Source organism: Carlito syrichta, unplaced genomic scaffold, assembly GCF_000164805.1.
Source record: "Carlito syrichta isolate Samal-C Ts95f unplaced genomic scaffold, Tarsius_syrichta-2.0.1 Scaffold303838, whole genome shotgun sequence".
Taxonomy (NCBI): domain Eukaryota; kingdom Metazoa; phylum Chordata; class Mammalia; order Primates; family Tarsiidae; genus Carlito; species Carlito syrichta.
The window spans coordinates 366,720-391,608 of record NW_007247934.1 but is presented as its reverse complement, the minus strand read 5'-3'; the positions used below and the strand labels follow the sequence as shown (position 1 = coordinate 391,608).

Sequence of the window (24,889 nt, the reverse complement as noted above, 5' to 3'; positions counted from 1 at the left end):
CTGGAGGAACTCAAATCACTCTATGAAAAAGATATCTGCACTCACATGTTTACTGCAGCATTATTTACAATAACAAAAACATGGAACCAACCATGCTGCCCAACTATGCTGGAAGTGTGGTGCCTCTAGATTTGTATCTTTTTGTTGAAGATTGTTTTAGCTCTTAAGACTCCTTTTGGTTGTTTTTGTTTGTTTGTTTGTTTTGTTTTGCTTTCATATGAATTTCTATACTGTCTTTTCTAGATCTGTGAAAAAAAATGCTATGGTTTGATAGGAGGTGCATTGAATCTGTAGATTCTATAGATTATATATTATCTTGAGTAGAATGGACATCTTGAACATAGTGATTCTTCTAATCCATAAGCATAGGATGTTCTTCCATTCGGTTGTGTAGTCTTTGATTTCTTGGAACAGTGTTTTGTAGCTTTATTGTAAAGATCTTTCACCTCTTTGGTTAGATGAATGCCAAAGGTTTATGTGTGTGGTGTGTGTGTATGTGTGTGTGTGTGTGTGTGTGTGTGTGTGTTGTGGATGGAACTGTGTTTTTTATTTGGTCCTCAGCCTACTTATTGCTGGTCCTTTGCAGCAACCTGGATATACTGGAGACTATAATTCTTAGTGAACTATCACAGAAACAAAAGAAACTGAATGCCACATGTTATCACTCATAAGTGGGCACTAAACATTGGACAAGCGAGCACAAAGGCAGGAACAACAGATGCTGGGCACTGCTAAACAAGGGAGGGAAGGGAGCCATAAAAGGCATACAACCACCCATTGGGTATTATGTTGACTACCAAGAGGGGAGAGGGCATGATAAAAGCCCAAACCTTGCCTTCATATAATTTACTTATTAGCAAATCTTTACATGTATCCCACAATTCTAAAATAAACTTAAAACAAAATAAAGCTGGAAAAAGTTCTTTTGTTTCTAAAAAATAATTAGACTATGAGAGTACCTATAAGCTTGCTTGTATATTTTTACAACAGATAAGAAAAATAATTTAGGCTTTTTAATATTTGATTATAATGGAATTGACAGCATGAACGAGTTGAGGGAGGAACATATGTAGAAGTGCCAAATACAAGATGAAGGCAGCCCAGAGTACTTGATAATAGAAGAAATGGCATCCAGACCTTTTTGGCACCCTTGGAAGGTCTGCTGCAATTGACCTACTGATAATAGCACTTATTGAATAGTTTGTTCTCCAGTTTATCCATTGAACAAGATGTCCTTATCTGTATTTGTCATATGAAAGGTAAAGCTCTGCTTATCTGCATCAATGCATATCTCTGAGCTGCTATATTTCAAGGTAGAGTGGGTTGCACATATAAACAATTTTTACTCTGTAGCACATTCATACTTTCTCTAGATGATACTTTGGGGAAGTACAATATTGAACAAGATTATTCTTAGTATACAATAAGAAAATAACAATCAAAATAAATACATAAAGAAATGGATAAGCAGAAGGATGTATAGTGTCATGCAAAAAATAGTAGCATTTTATTGTGTCTGTAAAAATTAATTATTCTCATATCATGTATTCTTTGAATTTTCTTATTTATTCCTCAACTACATCCATTTTTAATTTGTCTTATATCTTTACACTCTTTGAAATAGGCTTTTTTTAAGAAGTCAGAAATACTAAAACTAAAATGCTCTGCACAATAGGTGCTTTTAGCAAGCCAGATATGCACAGTTAAGCTGTGCTTGCAGGATTGTTTTTCTTAAAGTGCAGTCAATTGACCATATACCAGCACTAATTTGTTTCTAACCAGTAAGGCATGTGCACATGCTGCCCCATACGACAGTGATTGCAACCAACGTGGCCAGGGTGCTTGCTTTTACTCTCGATAAAGGAAAATGTAAATGCAACAGCATGCCTCAGCTTAGAACCACATATCTCCAGACCCTGCTTTCTTCCGAAAACAGATTTTCCATTTGTCCTGCATTCAGATTTATGCTTTTTTCATAAAACATGGCTTATCCTCCTAAGGAAATTCTGGAAAAAATGACTTCGAACTAGTCTACTGCAAAAATCTTTTGAAAACCTGTGTTGTTATCCTAATAAAATTATAATATGCATCTTCCCTTATAATATTTATAATATAATATAAAATGATATTTACAGTATACTCAAAGTAGTATTTTATTTATATTTCTTACAGGTTTTAGATGCTCACAGGTGCCTTAAAATTCTCTCTTAAAATAATAACACTAGAGGGCAGGTGGATAGATTTCTAGGACATTATTATATTTTTTCAGGCACTCAGCCTGCTGCCTGGTTTTTCATAATAATTTCAGTCTTGGGAAACTATAATTATCCTGAAGCACACTACTTACAGTCTTATTTCTTAATTATAGTAGTGACATGAGATAAATGCATGCTTATTGAGATCAAATGCATACTATTTTGTGGTGATTACGAAGAAGTTCTCACGACAACAATTGCAATTATATGGTCATCAACTACTGATAACATGTTATGTTCTAGAAACTCTGTAATTAAGTCTTATCAAGAGGGCACTTCCTATAGGAGATGTAAGAAAAAAAATTGCGTGAGAGATTTTCCAGTGTAACATTGGCCCATGACATATATACCTGAGCTTGTTCAAATTATTCCAGTCTGAAGAAAGACCATTATATCAATTAACATTTAAGGGTTTAATTTAAATTTCTACCTTAAAAAAAACTATATAAAGAATTTCTCTAATAATCTTTCTCTTTTTTAAGCTTTAGGATAAAAAGATTTGAATATACCCAAGGGAAAAATGGACTAGAAATATTATAGGAGTAATACTGTCTTCAAAGATAAATTTACAGTCTATCAACAATATTCTTTTCAAATACTGTAATTCATTGTTTTAAAAGCTTTCATTTAAGATCACAAAACAATATATCTTTTGTCATTTCAATTTTTACAAAAGAAAAAATTTAAGTTGCCAAGATAATATTTACATAGTTTTTCTACCTCTTCTATAGAAATATGTTTTGTCTTATTTTAAAAAAAAAAAAAAGGCTAAAAGAGAAAAACAAGATGGACGTCAAACTGAATATATGAAAATGCTTGGGTGAAGATATCAGGTATATAACATGTCAGGTGTTGGAATCTGACTGTCTGGGTTTGAATTCTTGCTTTGTCACTGACTAGTTGTGGAACTTGGACAAGTTCCTTAACTTTTCTGTGCCTCTGCTTTTTCATCTGCAAAAGGAAGCAATAACAGTGCCTACCTTGTAAGAGCGTTGTGAGGATTTAATTATTTCATATATGTAAATTGCTTAGAATGCTGTTTAGTGCATAATAGGCACTATGGAATTTTAGGTATTATTTTATGTATTTAAGGACAGTAAGGCCACATTCTCTTATCTACCTTCAACTATTATGTGGATTAACTCTGATAATTGTAATAGGTTTCTAGGAGAATTCTTTTCCATATTCTAGTAATAACAGAGAATTTTTTTTCCCAAAGTAAAAAGGTCATTCACACAATGAATCTGTTATCTTTAACTTATAAGGCTTGCCAGAGTATTTTTTTAAATTCTCATACAAAGTAATGCTCTATTATTTTTGAAGGAAAAAAAAAAAACCCTCCTCCTCTCTTTGAGCATTTGCAGCTATTTTGTGACACATTAGATCATGGGAACAGAAGGTCCATATATAACATTTTTTGCATGGTTAATATCTAAACAGGTTGAATTGAAAATAATAAAAATAATATTGGAATGGTTACTTCAACCCCATTTGTATTTTCAATAATCCACATAGCCACACCAAGGAACCTAAACTCTTAAAACAGAGTCACTGGACATCCATACAAAACATTAGCCATGGGACACGAGTTTTCTTCTATATTATTTTTCTGTTCAATTTCAGATGTTATATTTTCTATTATTATAGACAGCATTATATTACCATAATATTTCTAGTTAAGTTAATAAAGTACTTAATCACAATATTTCAATTGTAAAATAGTCATAGATTGATATAGTAAATATTAAAATAAATTTTTAAAATACCTATATTTGAAATAGTATGATATTGAGGAACATGTACAAAATATTGTTTTGGGCACAAATAATAAACTTTCTATGAGTTGTATAAACAATTTAAAATTTAGATCAAAATTATATCGTTTTTTCTTTATTTCATATTTTTTCAAATTCCTGCTTCAATGCCCAATGTGCTAAATTTTAGATTGTCTGTAATCACATTAAAATTTTTGGTTGCTCTTTTAAGAGCAATCAATCTAATTTCACTTTTCCCTAGTCTCTGATCCAAAAAAGAACAACACTGGAATGTCATGATATTTTTTAGAGTTAATATGGAGATATAAAAAAAATTGAAAGGATTAATGACTATGAAAGAGGTTTTAGCTAAATGCAATTGGGTTCTGTTTTTTGGGTTTTTTGGGTTTTTTTTAGTTGAAGTCTCACTCTGTCACCCCAACTGGAGTGCAGTGGCACGTTCCCGGCCACTGCAGCATCGACCTGCTGGGCTCTGGCGATCCTTCCGCCTCAGCCTTCCAAGTAGCTGGAACTACAGGACGCGCTACCACACCGACTAATTTTTTGATTTATTGTAGAGATGAGGGCTCGCCAAGTTGCCCAGGCGGGTCTCGAACCCGCGGGCTCAGGCAGTCCACTCACCTCGGCCTCCCAAAGCACGGGATTACAGGCTCAGCCACCGAGCCCGGCCGGTTTCTGTTTTTAACATTTTTTAAATTGCAATAAAAATTCTTCATTAGACCATCAAAAAAAAGCAAGTTTTGTTGAGTCTGATTTCGTTTCAACCTTCATACGTATTCATTCTAGAAAAAAACTGGAACAATTGTTGAATTTTAGAGCGGGTTTAATAATATTTTTCACTAGTCTGGAAATTACTAGATTTGGGACTTTGATGATATTGATTCCATAAGAAAGAGAGGGAAAAAAAACTTATATGAAATGTGATGCTCCTTCTAAACAGTGAGGAAGTACCAATCTCAATTTTAATTTTAGTGTTAAAATTGAATGTGTGTAATGTTGATATAGAAAATAAATATGTGTGGCTTTTCATGTAAAAAGATAACTGTACTCACGAAATTTCAAGGTTAGATGAGCGTCAGGTTGAGCATCTTGTCTGGAGCTTGTACTACCACTTTTGAGCTTAAGCATATGATATTTTGTGGGCCTTTTTATTTATTTTTCAGATCAGCATTTTCATGACCCATTTATCAAACTATGGAAATGACCGCCTAGGGTTATATACCTTTGTGAACTTGGCCAATTTTGTGCAGAGCTGGACCAACCTGAAATTGCAAACTCTGCCTCCAGTGCAACTGGCCCACAAGTACTTTGAGCTCTTCCCTGAGCAGAAAGACCCTCTGTGGCAGGTAACATGTAACATTCTCTCCTGGGGAGGAAGGAAAGAAACTAGCAATTTGTGAGAGCCTGATTTGTGTTAGGCGCTCCGCTGGATGTATGAAAACTGGTGTTTAACACAAACTGCTCTGTTATGCAATAGTTTTATTCCCTTCCTCGACAATATTTTTATTTATTTTATAGATTAAACAATTGCATGTTTTGCTTCTTTTTGTGGATTTTTGTTTGTTTGGTTGGTTGGTTTAAAATTTTTGCTTTGAGGATGTGGTTTGATTGTTGGTGTCATCTTCAAACCAATCATTTTGACTTTCATGTAGTGTGAGCACTAACTAGCCGTAAAATGGTTAGTCACTGGATAGCTAGAGAAATAAAAACCAAGAGTCACTGTAATCTAAGGCCCTATAACTAGACATTGATATATGTATGTATAACACAGTGTGTATAAGAAAGAAAAAGCAATTTTTATTTTGTGCTTATAGAGATTTAGCCTCTTTTTAGTGTATCTTCACTTTTTAAAAAATCTAATTTTTCTCTAAGATCAGATCTATTGACAAAAGAGAGAATTGTCAGGTTTTGAACTTTTACTAATAGTTGAACTTCGTGTGGGGCCACTTAGTCGGGATGCATCATATGTAAACTATCTGCTTCTCAGCAGTTATCTAGGAAAATGCTGCCTCCCATTTTCTTGGTTCTTTATGCATCGGATCACATTGACCCACACAATCAATAAGCTGGCTGCAGAGAGCAGATCAGATGATCTCCTGCTAAGCAGTCAGTAGAGAAAGTAGCATCATCATTAATGAGAAATCACTGTGAAACAGACTTTTTACTGTCCTCTCTTCCTCTCCCCAAGACCATTTGTTTCTCTTTATCTAGTAAATCATGTTACATGCTGCTTGGCGTCTATACAGTCAAAATTTCATCTGAGTGTTCACTGAGCATCTATGATATATAAGGCAAAGCTAGGTGATCTAGGTAGGCAAAGAAAAATAAAATACATTTTTTTTCTCAAAGCTGGTGGGGGGTAATTTATCCTTATTCTTATCTACTATCATATGTTTCCAAATGTGTTCTAAAACAAATAAAATTATTTAATCAGCAGCTCTTCATCATTCATGTTTACGTTGAACTACACATTCTATTTGCCCTTCCAGTGAGTTGCTTGATCATCTACGCGTTTGGTATTTAGGTTAGATAGATAAATAGAAACATAATTATTGTGAGTGTATAGAGTCACACAAAATAGACATTGAATTACAAAAGTGGTTGCTCAAAGGAGCTCACACACTTTTATAGAATTGATAAGTCATTGATGATGAATCAATTCTTTCCTCACACTTTTTTTATATGGGATGTCTATAATGTATAGTACAGTAACAATGAAAAGCAGCCAAATTAATAAAAGTTTCAGACAGCTGCCAGAGGAAGAATCAGTCAATGGCTTCAAGCTCTACTCTTCCTTTTTTAATGATGAGTGTGTTTTTTGGATATCGTTTAAACTTTTTAAAATGAAGAATTGTATTTATTGATATTATTTGAATATTAGTGACACTTTTCTTAAAGACTAAATAATAATAAAAATATATCAGTTCAATATGATTTAGTCAACAGTATGATGCTAAATATTGATTTAAAATTTGTTAAATATAAGATACCGTGCTGGCTGATTAGGCATATAAATGAAAATTAGAAGTAAAAAATGGGATTATTCTGTAGAAAATTATATCTTCTTTACAGACGCAGGAAATATGCTGACAATTTTCATTGTAAGTAGTATCATAGGGGTCAATTTTTAGAAAATTCTTAATAGGCTGGGTGTAGTGTCTCACACCTATAATCCCAGCACTTTGGGAGGCCAAGGTGAGAGGATTGCCTGAGACCACAGGTTCGAGACCAGCCTGGGCAACCTGGCAAGACCTCATCTCTACAATAAACCAAAAAAAAAAAAAAAAGAAGAAGAAGAAAGAAAGAAAGTTCTTTAAAAAGAGAATAAATCAGAGAAGATTTTGCAGAGTTGAAAAATCTTTATCATTGTTTATATAATTTAGGAATTTTCATATATATTCTCAAAACATAGCTCTTTTGTAAGAGTATTTAAATGACATTCAAGAGCAAATGTTTTATACTGAAAGACTTTCTTGTTGTCATGTGAATTATATTATTCATATGATTTCTTTTCACTGAAAATTTAAATAAAATTGCATTGTTTTGCTAAAGTGTCATATGTTCGCAAATATATTTAAGAAGGAAAACAAAAATTAGAAAACAGAAGACTCCTTAAGTTCAAGAGGGAATTATTCAGGTACATGAGATTTTGAGAATAGTGGACTTATTGCAGCAAATTTAGTGAACCTTGCCAATCATAAGCAATGTCCAAAAAACTGTAATTGGGAAGTAACAATAAAGTACCTAATACTTCCTGAGTTATTTTCCCTGATGGTTATCTCTTCTTTTCATATTCATTTCTAGCCAAAAAACTGTAAGCATTGTCATTTCTTTCATACAATAGGATATAGTTCTGTAAAAAGAAAACTTAACAAACCAGCTTTAATAGGTAAATGTTTTATAGTCCATTCATCACAACCCTAGACAGTTAGGATAGATAAATATCATGTGTCTCTGTCATTGTTACAAATTGTCAAAATGAAATGCTAAGGTATCTTTTTGTATGTATGTACATGACTTCTTATTTGGTTTGTTTTATGTTTAAAAGTAAGTCAACTGTTATTTTCCTTTATATTTTCAATTCACACTTTTTATTACCACAAATAGAAAGAAAAAAGTGCAAAATGGTGATCTTCACATCTATTTAATTTCCTTTGGTTTCTCATGTAAATTTTCATTAGCACCAACTATCATATACGTGAAGCTGCTTTGTCACCTAATTAAAAAGTGTAATATGAATATTTGCCAATGTGTAAACTGATCAGAACAGCACAAAATACATTTGTGTTCCTCTCCCCCTGGAAGTTGATTCTTCCAAAGCTGATTAATATGGGGATGGGTGTTGAGGACACACATAGAATGCGATCTTTAGACGATTGTCACTTTAGCCCCTGATGTGCAAGACTTACAATAATATACACAGGTACCTATTAATTCATGCATCTTATTGTTTGGGTAGAATAATTACTACAGAGTGTGAAAGAATAGAGTTTCTTTTTTTTTTTCTTTTCTTTTTTAACTCTCATTATAGGAACCAAAACCACAACATGGAGACAGTTAGAAGGTCAGATTCTTGGACGTTCACCAATCGATGCTTTTAAGCTCTCAAACTGTCAGGTTAGCTCAGTCTCAATCTTCACTCAGTCACTCTGGAGTCCTACTATCAACAAACATGCCAAGCATGATGTGTATTCCTGCTTGCCTGTGTGCCTGGGAGAATGCTCAAAAAGCTGCAGTTTCTCTCTTTCCATGCCAGTGTCTCCAGGGTTAAATAAGTGGGAAAGTAAATCACAGTGCACTAACCTTAAGTGGTTAGCACCTTTGTTCATTCCAGCTGTCGAGGCATCCAGCTCCAGTTTAGAAATGATGAGATTTGAATGTCTGTGACAAACAAATCAAGATCTGGTGGCATACACACGTTCTATTATTATGAGTGTCGTGAATGAATGAAGGAATGCTGACACAAAGAATTATAGACTATAAGAGCACAATAAGAAGTTAGGGACAGCTAGTCCAACCTATTCATCTTAAAAAGGAAATGGTTGACACCAGTGAAGTGAAATGCCTTGTTCTAAGTCACTTGGCTTATTAGAGACAAGTCAGGACTAAAGCCCAGTTTTCTTACTCCTACTCCAGTGTAAATTGGACCACAAGATGGTAGTTTTATGTTTAAAAAACACATCTACTTTCAAGTGTGAATGCTTTCAGTCTATACTTTTGAAGTAGCTACATAATCAAAAGGAAGATCTTGGTCTTCATTAAACTTACAAAACACAATTTCTTCTTATGTGAACAAAACAATGTTATAAATTTGTGTTCATATATGTTCCTCTCCTTACCACACTATATCTTATTTATAATACAGTTATTGTACCTACCAGCAGTTGCTTTTTTGTTTTGTTTTATTTTTGTTTTGTTTGAGTTGGAATCTCACTCCACTGCCCAGGCTGTAGTCCAGTGTCACACTCACGGCCACCCCAGCGTCGACCTGCTGGGCCTCAGCGATCCTTCCGCCTCAGCCTTCCAAGTAGCCAGAACTATAGGCGTGAACTACCATGCCCAGGTAATTCTGGATTTATTGTAGAGACAAGGTCTCACCAACTTACCTGGGTTGGTCTCAAACCCGCAGGCTCAGGCAATCCACTCATCTTGGCCTTCCAAAGTGCTGGGATTACAGGCTGAGCCACCAAGCCCAGCCACAGAGTATTTGTGAACACCATATACTCTTTCATGTGAACCTTAATGGGTGAGTCTATGTTGACTTATATTTGGAACCTAGAACTTAGCATAATACAGTAGCTGCTGTCTTCAAAATATCATGACAGAATTATGAAAAATAGCATGTCTGTGCAAAGAACAATAAAAATAGCATGCTTGTTTCTTACATGAAAGTAGGGGTGTAATGATAAATAACCTTGGAAAGCACATACAAGTCAGTGGGGAAAACTTTGAAAGTTGACTGTGTAATTTGAATTTGTTAGGCAATAAAGAACAACAAGATATAGTCTCTGAAGATGAGAGTGAAGTGATAAAAAATGTTGGTTAATTAAAATGACATCAGGAACCTTTTTTTCAGGACAGGTAAGAGCAGGGAAAAGATGAAGTTAGGACAATAATCTACCTATGTGAGAAGGAAGATCCAAATAGCTTCATGGTCACGAAAAGAGAGACCTTCAAAGAAAAAGTGGGTGAAGCTGAGACTAAGGAACGAGTAATCTGTGACTAATTACCCCACAGCTGGGGAAATAGGAGTTCTATAGTTGTATATTTTTCCAAAATTGTGGCCAGGCTCAGTGACTCAGCCTGTAATCCCAGCACTTTGAAAGCCCAAAACAAGTGGATTGCCTGAGCCCGCGGGTTTGAGACCAGCCCAGGCAAGTTGGTGAGACCTCGACTCTACAATAAATAAAAAATTAGCTGGGTGCAGTAGTGAACGCCTGTAGTTCTGGCTACTTGGAAGGCTGAGGCAGAAGGATCGCTGAAGTCCAGCAGGTCGACGCTGGGGTGGCTGTGAGTGTGTCACTGCACTACAGCCTGGGCAATGGAGTAAGAGTCCAACTCAAACAAAACATTTCACTTTTAATCTTTCCTGTAAAATAAAGCCAGTATGGTTTTTAATCACTTCACAGATGACAGAACACAGACTTTATTATCATCTTCAATATCTTTTCCTAATCAAAATTAAAAATTTAAAAATTTAAAATTTATATACTAGCACATTATGGTTTTCTTTCTAAGTCAGCAGTAGTATGTAATTTAAACCTTTCAGCAATGCTCCCAACCTCCCCCCCCCGGGAGATGGAAATAATTCCTCATGATATTAATTCATTAATTAACAGTGAGGCACTGTTTTGATTATATGAGGCCGTCAGACATTCTGACATTCAAAAATGGTGATGAAAGTCTTAGGTTTTTCTTTTCCTGTCAATCACTTGCACACATGTTCTTGTCAAGTATCAAATTCCCCACACAAACCACTTACTGAAGTTCAGTTATGGAAAAAACTACTTACAGATAGAATAGCTCCCTAAAAATTAAATAAAGTTATAATACTTTTTAACTTTTTGAATTAAATCAGGATTTAAAAATATATTTGAGCACCTAATCCAAGTGTAACAACAAAAAAGGAAGCTGAACTTGTTGTGTACCTTACAGAAACATCTGATAATATCAGTGTCATACTATGAGTGAATAACACTATGTGAGACCAGCCGTTTAATAAAAGTTTAAAAGTGCAGTTTCTTTATTGAATTGGCTATCAATTACCTACCACAATATTCATTAAAACACAAATAATAACTCCTACATGGAGGAATGTGCAGTTATCTGTTAAAGATAGAGCTACAGAGTAAATATGCCACCTTCTTCTGGGGTCATTTTTACTATTAGAAAATTTCATGAGAAAATACCAATAGCATTAGCTTATTTAAATAAACAGGCATATGAAGTAGTGAAGAATATATAGATGTTTAGGATAAATTTGAGACACTTTGGGCTTAAATCAGTGCTCTTAAAACAATCACCCAGACTCATACAGAATCGTGGACCCTTCCCTTCCAGTCTAACCCCTGCAGGTTGACACTATACTCCTCTGCCATTCAGGGTACTTTGGTAGAAAGTCTGAGAAAAAAAAAATCTGTCTATTAAATGTCATACAAGTTATGTGGAGAGCATATTCATTATGGATCAGTTCATGCAGACAGAAAGGACTTTCCCAAGGAGCTGAGGGACTGTGTGAATTTTACTTGGAGCACAAGGAGAATCAAAGTCTTGGTAAAGATGATGTCCCTATCAGTTTTTCCATAAAGATTTACTGATTGAAGCACAGAGAATAAACATCCCTAAGCTATTAAACTCCCTCATCAGTTCACATAAATCATATTAGGCTTAAATGACATTGAAAGACAAAAACTTGAGGGTCACCAGCATGTCCAGTACAGACCTGGAAAAGGATTTTTATAGACATGTACAAACAAAACGTGATAATCATAAGAAATTTTCAAATGACACAGGCAGATTAGAAGGAAAAGGAATATTTTTTAATATCAGTCTTCTTTAAACAACGAGAAGATCAGCATAGAGGAAGTAAAAAGGATCACTTCTGAAATATTTGTAATTAATAAAATAATTATTCTATCATGAGCACTGGGTATTTTTAAAGTTTTAACTACTAAAGTCTAGCTATGTCCTACTATACGGAGCAGGCACTTGATCCAGATGGGGCTAATAAGTGTTGAATTGATCATTCCATGATATCCTTGTCATGAAGGATATGGAGAAGTGATGCACAAAGCAAATTTTTAGTAGCAAAAAAAGACAATGTAAACTTGGAATAACTATATAGGATAAGAAAAAAGGATATTTTCATGTAGTCTATTTAAACATGGACCTAAAATAAGGTAAGTAGTTAACTTTTTCAAAACTCCATGTTTTTAAGTTTTATTGTAAATTTGCAATTTTTACTTATGTGGAGGGGAAAAAAATCCAGGTGTGCCCACCCTTCTAAGTAATATAATTTAATCAGGATTTATTGCCCTTACTGAGTCTTGTCCCTTGCTTCAGGGAATCCTCTGCCTGCGTTATTTGTATCTACTTAAAAGTAAAAACCACCTGTATTACTTATATCTGTGCAAGAGCTGAGTCACATACATTTTCAGTGGACTGACACTGTCACCATAAGCTTCCTAGGGCAATTATAATTGAACTCCTCTTTCAAAGTTTATATTAAATATATTTATAGTGCTAGATACTGAAAACAGTAAGCTACTGCACATTGCACTTTCAGTTATACAGGGAAGAATTAGATTAGAGAATGAAAAGGGATAATAGCTTTGTAATTTTCTGGCTTTTAAAATAAAAAAATAGCTATAGGACAACTATGAAAGTACAGTGGAATGCTTAGCTTTTTCTTGCTAATACAATATAAACTTCATAATCGTTGCCAAAATCTTCACACACACACACACACACACACACACACACACACACACACACACACGCACACGCTGTTTAACTGAAGAGACTATCCCAGATTTGGATTCCAAATCTGAAACTAACTTGCTGAGTGACCTTGACAAGGCCTAAATAAAACACCTTGCATCTCAGCTTCCTCAGCTACAAAGAAGCGATATTAATATCTGTCTTGCCAGGTTGCTTTGAGGATTAAAAATAATCTATGTCAAGCAAGTGCCTAGCATATAGAAGGTGATCAATAAAAGTTAGATATTATGTTTGCTGGTATTCAAATATTCAGACAATATAAGAAAAGTCAGAGTAGCAAAAGTCTAAAAAAACATTTCCAGAATATAAAATAGGAAATGCAAACACCTTGTTCATAACGTTATTATTAACAGACTAAAGGGAAAATACACCTGGAAAAGAGGTGAAAGCAGAAATGTACATCTGCAAAGCCCTAAAATAGCACAGCACAGAAGGAGTGCAGTTACAAAGAAAGATAACCTGCCTCGATTGAGGCATACAAATGTCATAGACTATGAGACACTTACAGGAAAAACTAAAGTCATATGAATTGAATCGTTACTAATAAAAATTTGAGAACAACAAGTATTGTGACATCTTACCATCCAGATAATTTTATTTGATAGTTTGATTCTGTCAGTATAACTTCCTGGGAAAGTACAACTAGATATTCACTAGTGTCATTGTCTACCAAAAAAGACACATGTGTATCATGTATTCTTTGTATAATAGAGACAAAGACAACACTTTTCCAGACTTATAGTAAATCTACCTATTTCTATGAACATTTATTTTCACTAGTTTTGCAAGTAGAAATTAGAATGGGAAAGATGTGGGCACTACAATAAAGAAGGTAAATGGCCAACTTAAGCATATAGAACCAGTAGAGATCTCACAAATAAGACTTCGACTCTAAACACTGGTGCTAAATAATCGATCATTTGAGCAAATGAATTATTGATTGTATGATTTGCAGGAACCCAGGCAGCTAGTATATGCATAAAGGCATTGAATAAGGATTATATAGGGTTCTCTAGTAGAGCAATTCCACTTGGCAGTCTTTCATATCATGGATGCCATAGTACCATGGGCCTGCCAGAATATATGTCCCAAGTGTGAGGGTGGTTTTTACCTTAGCCTTACTTCCTGCATACTCCCTTCTTGCTCTGGGACCCACTCAAAGCTAGCAGCTTTCTGTGTCTGTATCATCCATTAATGACTCAGAGAAATATTCCCTAGTGCAATAATATGTTGCTCCTGAAACCCAAAGAGGCCTATCAAGCACTGGGCTTCCTTCTTAGCAATTGGAGTTCCAAGGTACAGCTCAGCCTTTACTATGGACAGGATGTCCCAGAGTATTATGGATGTCTGTACCTCTAAAAATTTCAAGGGTGGTAGTATTCTAAGAATTTGTATGTTTGTCTTCCATCCTCTGAAGTTCATGTGTCTTCTCAAGGCAGCCAGAGTAATTCCACTTGTTATTTGTCAGGTTCAGTTAACATCATGTCATTAATATACTGGGTCAGTGTTCGGTTGTACAGAATGCCAGCATGATCCTGGTCCATTTCGTCTATGAGGGGGGAACCAAAAAAACTGAAATTATGTTTTGAAGGATAGTCACTTGTTGTACAGACTAACCCCACCAAGTAAGTATCCTAGGAACTTGTTGGCATTGGTGTACCAGCTAGTGTCATGTGAGATGCTGTATTGGGCTTCAGTGAAATTTTATTTTTGGAGATTCTTTTAACGTGTTTGCCCATTTCGTGGTGGGTGATTTATGAGTGCGACTGCCTATACCATGCTGAGTGTTCAGCAATTTTTAACCAAAAACAGCATGACCTCCATGCCCTACTTTCCCCATTCACTCAATCACTCCCAGAGTAACTTTTATTTTCTTTCTGGATGAAAAAATTCCTCAGAGTGAAACATCTTGCTGATATGAAGGTGGTGAAACAAAACAATGGCAGGCATCAAAACTGATGAGTTCAAAAACTGTTTTGATCAATTGAAAAAGTACCTCGCTAGGTGTATTACCTCAAACAGAGAGTACTTTGAAGGTGACTTAAGTTTAAACATGTAAGAATAAATGCACAATTTTTAATTAAATTCTGATTTTTAGGGTCCCCCCTTGTAAAAAGACACAGAATAATTGGCTTTTAGAATATTAGTTTTGACAAAAGATTTTAAAATATTATCTTGAAAAAAATTTTTCAAACATATTTTAAAGTGTGTTAAAATAACATGTTAACAAAAAATTAATTTTTTTCTAATTTAACTTCTTTTTCACTCTTTTTTAAACAATGTTCTAACAGTAAAAGGGAGGATAAACAAATTAAGTAATGAGAGTTCAAATCAAATAGTTTAATTTTGACATTCTTTAGCAGAGTTTTGTAAGTTCAACTGTGGTAAGAATTTCATGATAGGTTTTCTTTTTTTTAATTGGACAAGCTTATATTCTGCACTAGAATGGAATGATACTGAGAAGTCTGATTTTACAGCACCTATATTTGGCAAAATGGTTAAAAGGATCATAATTAGAGATAACTCATGTGACAAGTATTATGTAAAAAATATTTGTCAAAGAAAAATATTCTAAATGGAGTATAACTGAAAATATTTGATTTCTAGTATTTAGACATTTCTATATAAAAAAAACAGAATGAAAATAAGCTTGCTTCAACTCAATAGAGAAAATATTTATTCAGTTAAAAATATAGTGACCTACAGAGAAGAGTCAATTGAAAGCATCAACATTTTCAAATTTATCAACCATGAAATGCAACGTTGAGCAATATTGCAGACAATCTTATGGGAAAACAAAACATAATAAGATCATATTGAAAACAATAATTCTTTAGAGGAACTTTGGTGACATGGACTAGAGAAAGATGTCTCTAAAGAATTGATTAGGCCGGGCCCGGTGGCTCAGCCTGTAATTCCAGCACTTTGGGAGGTCGAGGCAAGTGGATTGCCTGACCCACCAGTTCGAGACCCTCCCGGACAACTTGGCAAGACCTCGTCTCTACAGTAAATCAAAAAATTAACCGGGCACGGTAGCATGTGCCTGTAGTTCCAGCTACTTGGAAGGTTGAGGCAGAAGGATCGCCAGAGCCCAGCAGGTCAAAGCAGCAGTGGCCGGAAGTGTGCCACTGCACTCCAGTCTGGGCGACAGAGTGAGACTCCAACTCAAAAAAAAAAAAAATTTTGATTAAAGTACATAAATACAAACAATCTTTTATCATATGTCATTTTAAATATTTAGATAAGAAATATAAGGATAGAATTGTTTTAATGCCCAAGATCTATGTTTTTTAGTAAGAATTTTATTTTTGAAAGTAGTTTTGAACATAATTATTGTGTAGTTCACAATATAATAAAATCAATTTGACAGTTAATAAATACTACAAAAATTTATGTAATTTTTATGTAAAGACCCTTTTATTTCTCAAAAGTGTAATAATTTTAATAATAAATTTGGGTCAGCCAAATAGTAGGGAATGAAGACTGAATCCAGAGATGAATGCTAGATGGGAATAAAATTGGACCAATGAGTTTGTTGGAATTGCTGGGTCTGAAATTTCTTCACCATATCTATATAGAAATGAAACATATGCAAAGTAAAATATGGGTGTGGCACTCAGAAGTGGGGTAAAGGCTAGAAATATCTATCTAAATGTTATCAGCTTGTGAGTGTGACCAAACTATGGGAGTAGCTAGATCAGCAGAGAACAGCACATAGAATGTAATGAAAAGAAAAAGTTGGTCAAGTCTGGAGTTCAAGGTTGGTATTCTAGCCTCCAGGGGTTAATAAAATAGAAACCATTAGGAAAGAGCACAGATATATAAGAAACTATGATCAAACCAAGTTAAGTCAAGTTAAGATCTCTGATACACAGATATAAAAAATAAATATACAAATGAAGTAGTATCTCAAGGATAAGAGCCTAGCCAAACATCAAAAGATGACGACATCAGGATTGACTTGATGTTGAGATCCAGCCTTGAATTAAAGAAGATGCTAATCACAATCACTTTATAAGGAAACAGTTTGGAAATCAGAAAACCAAAGTGCAGTCTAACTCCTAGTTCTGGGGTATTAGGCAAGAATCTGATTCCATCTTGTGATCAATTATTGGGAAACAGAGCCTGACATTTCTTACACCATAATATTCCTTATTCTTCCTTCTTGCAGAATCCATGTGATGATAAACGACACAAAGACATCTGGTCCAGAGAGAAAACTTGTGACCACTTACCAAAATTCCTGGTAATTGGGCCACAAAAGACAGGTAAGGACAGTCAGTTGTGCTATTTATATTCTTTAAAATTATTTTATGACATACACCGTTATAAGGGATTTCAGGGTTAGATTTTGCCTTGTGAAATAGTTAAATATCCATGCAAGTTTATTATTTTAATGGCTTTTCATCCATAGGAATAACCCTTATACCACAAACCTCAAAAGGACCCTAATGTTACCTACTGATTAAGACTTAAGCACTAACTTCTTTAATACAGGCTTAAAAACAAATCCACAAACAGGTCAAATGCTTGAAAACTTTGTTTCACAGTTGTTGTAGCTGATCTTTAATTTTTATTTTTTGTGACTTTGCCTAATTAATTCCTGAATTAAATTATTAAAACATGCTTTGGCCTGATTCAAACAATTTTACATGGCACATCAGTCTTGAATTGACATTTTTCAGAAGTGCTGCTATCACTGCTTTCAAATATTTTGCATGTGTGGTTTGTTTTCTTTTAAATTAATCATTAGGTATTAATGGGGTTTGGATTTATTTTCTGATACATTTGAAGCTTATCAGGCATTTTTTTCCTTAGTATTTTCTCATGTTCTGAAGGACAACTGTATAAAAATGTAGTAAAAGAGAGTGAAAGTATTTCACCAATGAGATGACACTTTCAATTAGAATATTTTATACTTTCTTCAGTATGTGACAGTTTTATATACTTTGCTCATGCCCTGATTAATTAAAGTTTTTATTGAGTTGCTGTATTTTGAATTCACTACTCTGGCTAGGAGAAGCATTTTCATCAGTGGGTGCACAAACCATAACACAAAACAAACAGTCTCAATAAATAAGTCTTGCCCAGATTAAGATATTTGTAATACAAGTAAGTAGATCATTTTAAAGGTTGTGGGCAAAATTTCAAGACTATTAGATATTGGTCGCTGAAATCTTTTCTTCCTCTAAGAATATAAATTGTATTACAACAGTAAGTTAACATGTGCTGGGAGGGGAAAAGGCAGCATAGATATTCAGATATATCATTTTTGTTGTTTAAAATGTGCATTAATTTTCTACCAACTCCCTTACAGCAGTTCTAACTCTGGAATGACTACTAAAGAAATAAAACATCCCTGTATTGTAAAGTTATGTTTAAAATTCAATTTAAAGAAATATCCCCTATCATTTGTCATTGAATATTATTATTTTTTAGTTCTGCTAGAAGATTACAGGTTAGTAACTATAAATCTATTTTTCTTCTTTATTGTTTGCATTTATAAAGAAAATAAGTCATAACTTTAGATTTTAATATTTGACCTACCAGTATGGGAATGATAAAGCTATTTCCCCCAAAAAAAACAAATAGGAAGTTAAAGCAAACTGGATGATAATAATATTTTATAGGCTATGACAATGTTATTCTAATATGAAAATGGTTGGAAAAATTCTTAAAATCCAATCATAGAAGTCTGAAGTCATATTTTGTTCTCCTTATTGCTTCGGTTGGCAAAACTCCCACTGCTATCAGAAACTGTAAATCTGGGGGGATGGCACAGAAAAAGTGGAGCATCACAGATAAACACTAACAATCTGCAGTTAATGCAAAGCTGTCTTTCAAAGACGTAGTGCATGCATCTCTTGCAATAATCATGAGATATAAAAGTGGTTCTCAAATTCCTATTTACTCAGTAGTAGATAAAGACTGGAAGGACATGATATTCTACTTCACCATTGCTGAATCCTCGAAGGCATACCCGTGGGATGAATGTGGCTTGAGAAATAAGGGTGGTTAGAAAAGAAATAGGTAGAGATCATGGTAGCCACAGACTTAAGGCACTCAAGACTCCAGTCATAGCCTTTCTGTACATTCCTCATCATTCAGAGTCAACTTTTTGTATTACTTTTTGTATAAAAGAGGATTTATTCTAGAGTTAAATTTAGCATAATAATTGTAAGAGCATAATTCATTGGCTTTAATCATTCAAAAGATTGGTGTTCTCGGTGTCAATATTAATTTCTCATGATTTGGCTGGCTTACCCTATACATTACAACTAAAGAGAAGTTGATTGTATATAAAATAGAATAGGCCTTTTCCTCTTCTTCCACAAAATATTTATATTTAAAAAATTAAGTAAAAATGAATGTCAAGGATAGTTTAAAACATAGGTGATAATTTTAAAACATATATTTTGAGATAATGGGCCCAGATTTTATGGTTGGTTATATGAGCATCAAGTCTCATATATTCTGTCCCTAGCTGAGGTGCTTTCTCCTTCCTGTCAGATGTGTCTTGATGTCCCAGCAGCCCCTGGTGACATGAAGGTATAGAGTTCAGAACATAAAGCCTTTGAGTTTCTATAGACCAGGGGAGATCTGTATACAATTCTGTGTGACCACCAGGGTTATTAAACATTTCTACATACTACTGAGTTGAGAACATAAAGTATCTAATTTTGGATATTTCGCAATAATTCAAAAATACCTCTTTATCTGTTTCCTGCCACATTCGACACCTCAGGAATATTAAACTACCACTTTCTCAGCCCTCTTGTGTGTTTCAAAAAAAATCTCTCTCTCTCTCTCTCTCTCTCTCTCTCTCTCTGTCTCAGTTCATTCTCATCATCATTTAAGTATTTTTATGAAAGTCATATTTAAAAGTATTAGAAAGAACACTTCTGAATTTCATATTTGCACCCAGCTACTATTCTATTGCTAATTCATTTCTTCTCTCTAGAATATTTTTGTTTTTCTTCTCACATTTTCTCCTTTTTGAGCTCCTTCTATTTTTAGGAGCAAATCAGATCAGCTCCTCAAGATTCCTCCTTTCCCTCTTAATGATTATATCTGTATTTTTCAGTATGTTTGAGGTATTTCTTCTGTCTAACCTCCAGGATTCTAATTTCATTCGGTCTCCCTCAGCTTCAATTTTAATTGAGTTTGTATAATTTGATTTCATATGTATTATTTTTAAAATTCCTAACTGCATCCCCATAAGGGCACTTACTGATTTTGCCATCTTATTTCAGTAGGAGTCATTCTAAGTGTGGTGTCTTCCATCCAGGGTGGATAGTCCCCTTAGATCTGTTGTTATTTTATTTCCTTTAGCTGCTAATACCTCTTGGCGGTCCCATAAAACTGTGAGTATCTAAACAGGTGGCAATCTCATTAGTACTCAAATCACAGCAGCCTTTGTTCATATGAGCTTAAGGTCAGTGTGAATAAAATGCTAATTCCCTGCTGCCTTCTCTACTTCCAGTTCCTCCAGCTATAGTATCTCTCTGTCAGTCCACCTGTGTAAGTCATCTCCAGTCTCTCCTAGGGCTAGGAAATCTAACAATCCTTCCTTGGTCCAAGGTCTCACAAAAGGGCTTACTTTTTCAAAAACAGAAGTCTTGATTTATGAGAGTTAGGATGACCCTTATGAGTCTTTATTGCCATAATGTCTGGTCTCTGGTCTTGCTCTTAGGGAAATACAGTTGAGATTACATTGAGTCTACTGCCATGCGCACACAAGTGGGTTCTATCCACTAGTGTGTCCAGCCTAATGCCTCAGTCATCAGACTCAATTGTCCTATTTTGCCAGGGGAAGACATTGAACTGGCCATCTTTCTAGAATCTTGCCCTTCTCTTTCAACCTTGCCATGTCACACTTCTGTTTTTAAGGAACAGTTTAGAATATACTTCTTCCAAAGCCCTCACTGACTTTGCAAATCTAAATCACCCATTTTCTCATATGTTAAAAAAGCACTCTGTACTTCTCTCATTATGGTAACTGTCACACTATATCACAATTACTACGGTGCTTTACTCAAGTCCACGCAAGGACTTCGAGTTTATTGAGGGAAGCACATGTTTTTCTTATCAAGAGCTACTTCCTGGCCATACACAGAGGAATACATCTACCTCTGTTAGATAGTTTTATTTAATTGATATGAAATTCAATAGTAATTGAAGACCCATCAGTTTGGGTACTGTGCCTGATTATAAAGATAGAGATAGAAGTGCCTGTGCCCTTCTTGTTTTAACCACTCACCCGACTCCAGGGGGAAATTGCATGATTTCTGAAGTGTTTCCCTTGCTGGATCATTGGTGTACTCTACTTTGACTATAACTAATATAAACCAGAAATTTAGGTTAGTAGAATCAAGCAGACGAGTAAAAGCACTCTTCGATCATTGCCACATGGAATGAGCCTAATTAATTTTAAGAAAAACAATTTTGAAACTGAAAAGAGTTGATTATTTGAATATTATTGTTGGGCAAAAAAAATGCCCTAAAAATGCTAATTTGTCTCTTTTCTTATTAGCACATAACCTTTATCTTCTTTTTTGTAATAGGAACGACTGCACTTTATTTATTTCTTCTAATGCACCCTTCCATCATAAGCAATCTCCCCAGTCCCAAAACGTTTGAAGAAGTTCAATTCTTTAATGGCAACAACTATCACAAGGGAATTGACTGGTAAGAAAAATAACAAAAAATAAATTCCATTATTAACACATGCTCAATCACTGCAGAGCAATTATAGATGAATGCATAGCATCTGCATAATTACAGAATAAATTTGTTATGCTCAATTCTACCACAGTGAATTAGAAATTAATTTATAATGATGATATGTTTAATCAGTGTTGCTTATAATTTGATTTGGACAGTGCAATAATGATAATATTTTTCTGGTAAATTAGTATGATTGAATAAAGAACATTATGGGATATATTTCATCAGAATTATTCATAAGAATATTTAAAATTCTCTTTATGCACACTATTATTTGACTGTGCCTAAAATTCTTTTTACCGGACACATAATTTGTCTTCACAATGATGATTGAGGAAAAAATTAAATCAGTAAATTGTTTTATTTTGTACTCTGTGACATGTATCTTTGTTAACTACGCAAACTATATATGTGATATCATAATGTAGGCTGATATTTGGCATGCAAATATTAACAAAACACTGCCAAAACCATATCAATTTTAGCCACACACATGCACAAATATTAATTAGCACTTATAAAATATGAAAAAAATAAAAATCACATGTTTTTCATAAGCTAAAATAGAATAATTCTGATATTGGAAATGATCTTCTCTCTAGTGATTTTTTTCTATTTTATACCAATTTTCCAAGAATATGGTCCCTAATTCAATTTCCAGTTACCAGGCATATAAAGCAAATCCCACCTGAGGAAAATTTCCCTCACTACATACATCTGCAGCATGTAACTTTGTATGTCATTATCATGCATGAACATGTCCTCAGTGAAGAATCTGTTTGTTTTAGACACAGTGAGGACTGGGACTGGGCAGGGGCAATACTAGTGAACATATTGGGCTTCTCATTTTGGGGAGAGATGTGTCCACTCTCACTCTGCATCTAGGATGTTCCTGTCCTACTTTAGCTTTAAAAAGTTAATAAGTTTTGGAGTTGCATACAAGTTATTAAAAGCAGAACAGCAATTTTCTCTGATCTGTGAGCTCAGATGGAACACAAATTGTTGAGCGGGAATATAGATGAGACTCTCACCACTCCACATTTGGGAAACATAATAACAAATGTCAAAGAGGAAAATAAGTGTCTTATATGAATACTTAATTGCTCTCATTATTTATTTCTAGAACATTTGAGGGTTAGAGAAGTGATGAGCTGTAAGGAGGGTTACACACATAATTAAAGCCTTGCACTGAATTAACCTCAGAACATATTGATTCCATAATCCACACACAGAGGAACGTTCCGACAGCATATGGAGGAGTGAACCTACCGAGGCACCACAGGATCAACTGGCAGGAAATATTCCCTTAATTACCCTAGATAGACTGTAATGTGTTCACATTGCTACATATACTAAAAATTATGCAGAAGTTAAGAAGGAGGAGAACAGCTATGCTCTAAAACATTTGGTGTTTTATAGTTCTTCTAACTTACACATCTTTCTGGTTTGTCTGGTTTGTGAAATTTAATCTCACCTTAGGAACTTCTGCATCCAAATTTGCAAACATAAACTTACTATTTTAAAATATCAGCTAAACAGGATGGTGCAGTTTGCTATTTGCCAGGGACCAACTTCCTATTTCTGGATTTGATTTTTGACGGCATAGAACATCAGCCCAAATCTACTGTATTTTCCCTTTGTTCCTCATCAGCCTACCTATTTCATCTCACTCCTTCCCTGCACAAAATGGGCCATTTATTTAAAGTAATATATTGTATTGTTTTCACATTCTAGATATATGGAATATTTACAATTTAAACTAAAACATCACAATAATTAGAAATCGGTATAAATGAGTATAAAAATGTTCAAATTATTTTATGTTCAGTGTGTGGAAAAAAACCCAGATTAATTAATTGCCTTTCTCTACCTTCAGGTATATGGACTTTTTTCCTACACCATCCAACATTACAAATGACTTTCTGTTTGAAAAGAGTGCTAATTACTTCCATTCAGAGGAAGCTCCCAAGCGAGCTGCATCTCTCCTCCCCAAAGCCAAAATCATCACCATCCTCATTGACCCCTCAGACAGAGCTTACTCATGGTACCAGGTATGAGCAGTAAAAAATTATTCTAAAAGTATTTGGTAGTAGTTTGAATATAAGCAATGGTGAATCACCAAAGGGGAGCCCACAAACATTGAAGAGTCAAGTACAGGAACACTTAACTCCCTCAAAAAATCCATGAGTAATAATATATGAATATTTAGCTCATAACAAGTTGGGCAAGGACTTTCAAGCATAAGATAATAAGGAAATAGCACACATTAAAGAATTAAAAGATTACCCAAACCATATAAACATGTAAAATGTTGATCTATCCAAAATTAACAAAATTAAAAGTCAGTATCTACAGCATCTTTAACAAAAACATGCAAATGGCTTCGTGTCCTTATTTTATAAGAAATTCCTTCAAATTGTTAATAAATAATCACAGCAAAATGAGAAAACATCACAGCTAAACAATCATGCACAAAAAATGCAGCTGCCCAACAATTTATCTGAAAAAAATGTTCAACCCAATTAAGTATCAACAAAATATAAATCCAAATGATACTCTTTTTTAAATACCTTGACAAAAATTGTGATGTTTTCCCATGCTGGCAAGAGAGTGATGATAAAAGTTCTTAAACGTTCCAAAAAAAGGTACAATTGGGATAGTTCCTGAAAACTCTTTTGGTAACAGTTACCAAAATGAATTTAAAGATCCTTTGGTGCTATGATTCCTATTCTGGAATTGAATATGAGGAAAACGTCAAAGGGATGGACAACTATTTATGTACTTTGTGGCACCATCTATAAGAGTAACAACAAGAGGAAAGGTAAATGCCCAATAATATAGATTTGTGTCATGCAGAAATGAAATATCCTACAACAACATTTAACTATGGTTTAATTAATAAAATAGTCATTAAACAGTGTTATTCCAATGTGTGGATGGATATTAATCAATTAATCACAAAGATACATAGTTAGACATTGTGAATGTGCTGTAAGGAAGTATGTAAAGGTATTATGTAAGTATTCTCTAGAAAAACGAACATAAGACAAAACTGAAGAATGAGCAGCTATTAATCAAAGCAGGATATAATGTGGGTGGGGAAGAGGAAACAGCACATGCAAAGTGCATTGG

General features: G+C 34.3%; 1 protein-coding gene across 1 annotated transcript in view; it reads left to right on the top strand.

The window, feature by feature from the left end:
- The first annotated feature begins 5,199 nt into the window (after positions 1 to 5,199).
- LOC103261615 (bifunctional heparan sulfate N-deacetylase/N-sulfotransferase 4) overlaps positions 5,200 to 24,889 on the top strand; it is a 31,707-nt gene continuing 12,017 nt past the window's right edge. Inside the window, exons 1-4 of the mRNA XM_008059209.1 lie at positions 5,200 to 5,376; positions 17,202 to 17,298; positions 21,595 to 21,718; positions 23,634 to 23,808. Of these exons, the coding sequence (XP_008057400.1) occupies positions 5,206 to 5,376; positions 17,202 to 17,298; positions 21,595 to 21,718; positions 23,634 to 23,808 (567 nt within the window). The 5' untranslated portion in view covers positions 5,200 to 5,205. The remainder of the gene's footprint in view (positions 5,377 to 17,201; positions 17,299 to 21,594; positions 21,719 to 23,633; positions 23,809 to 24,889) is intronic.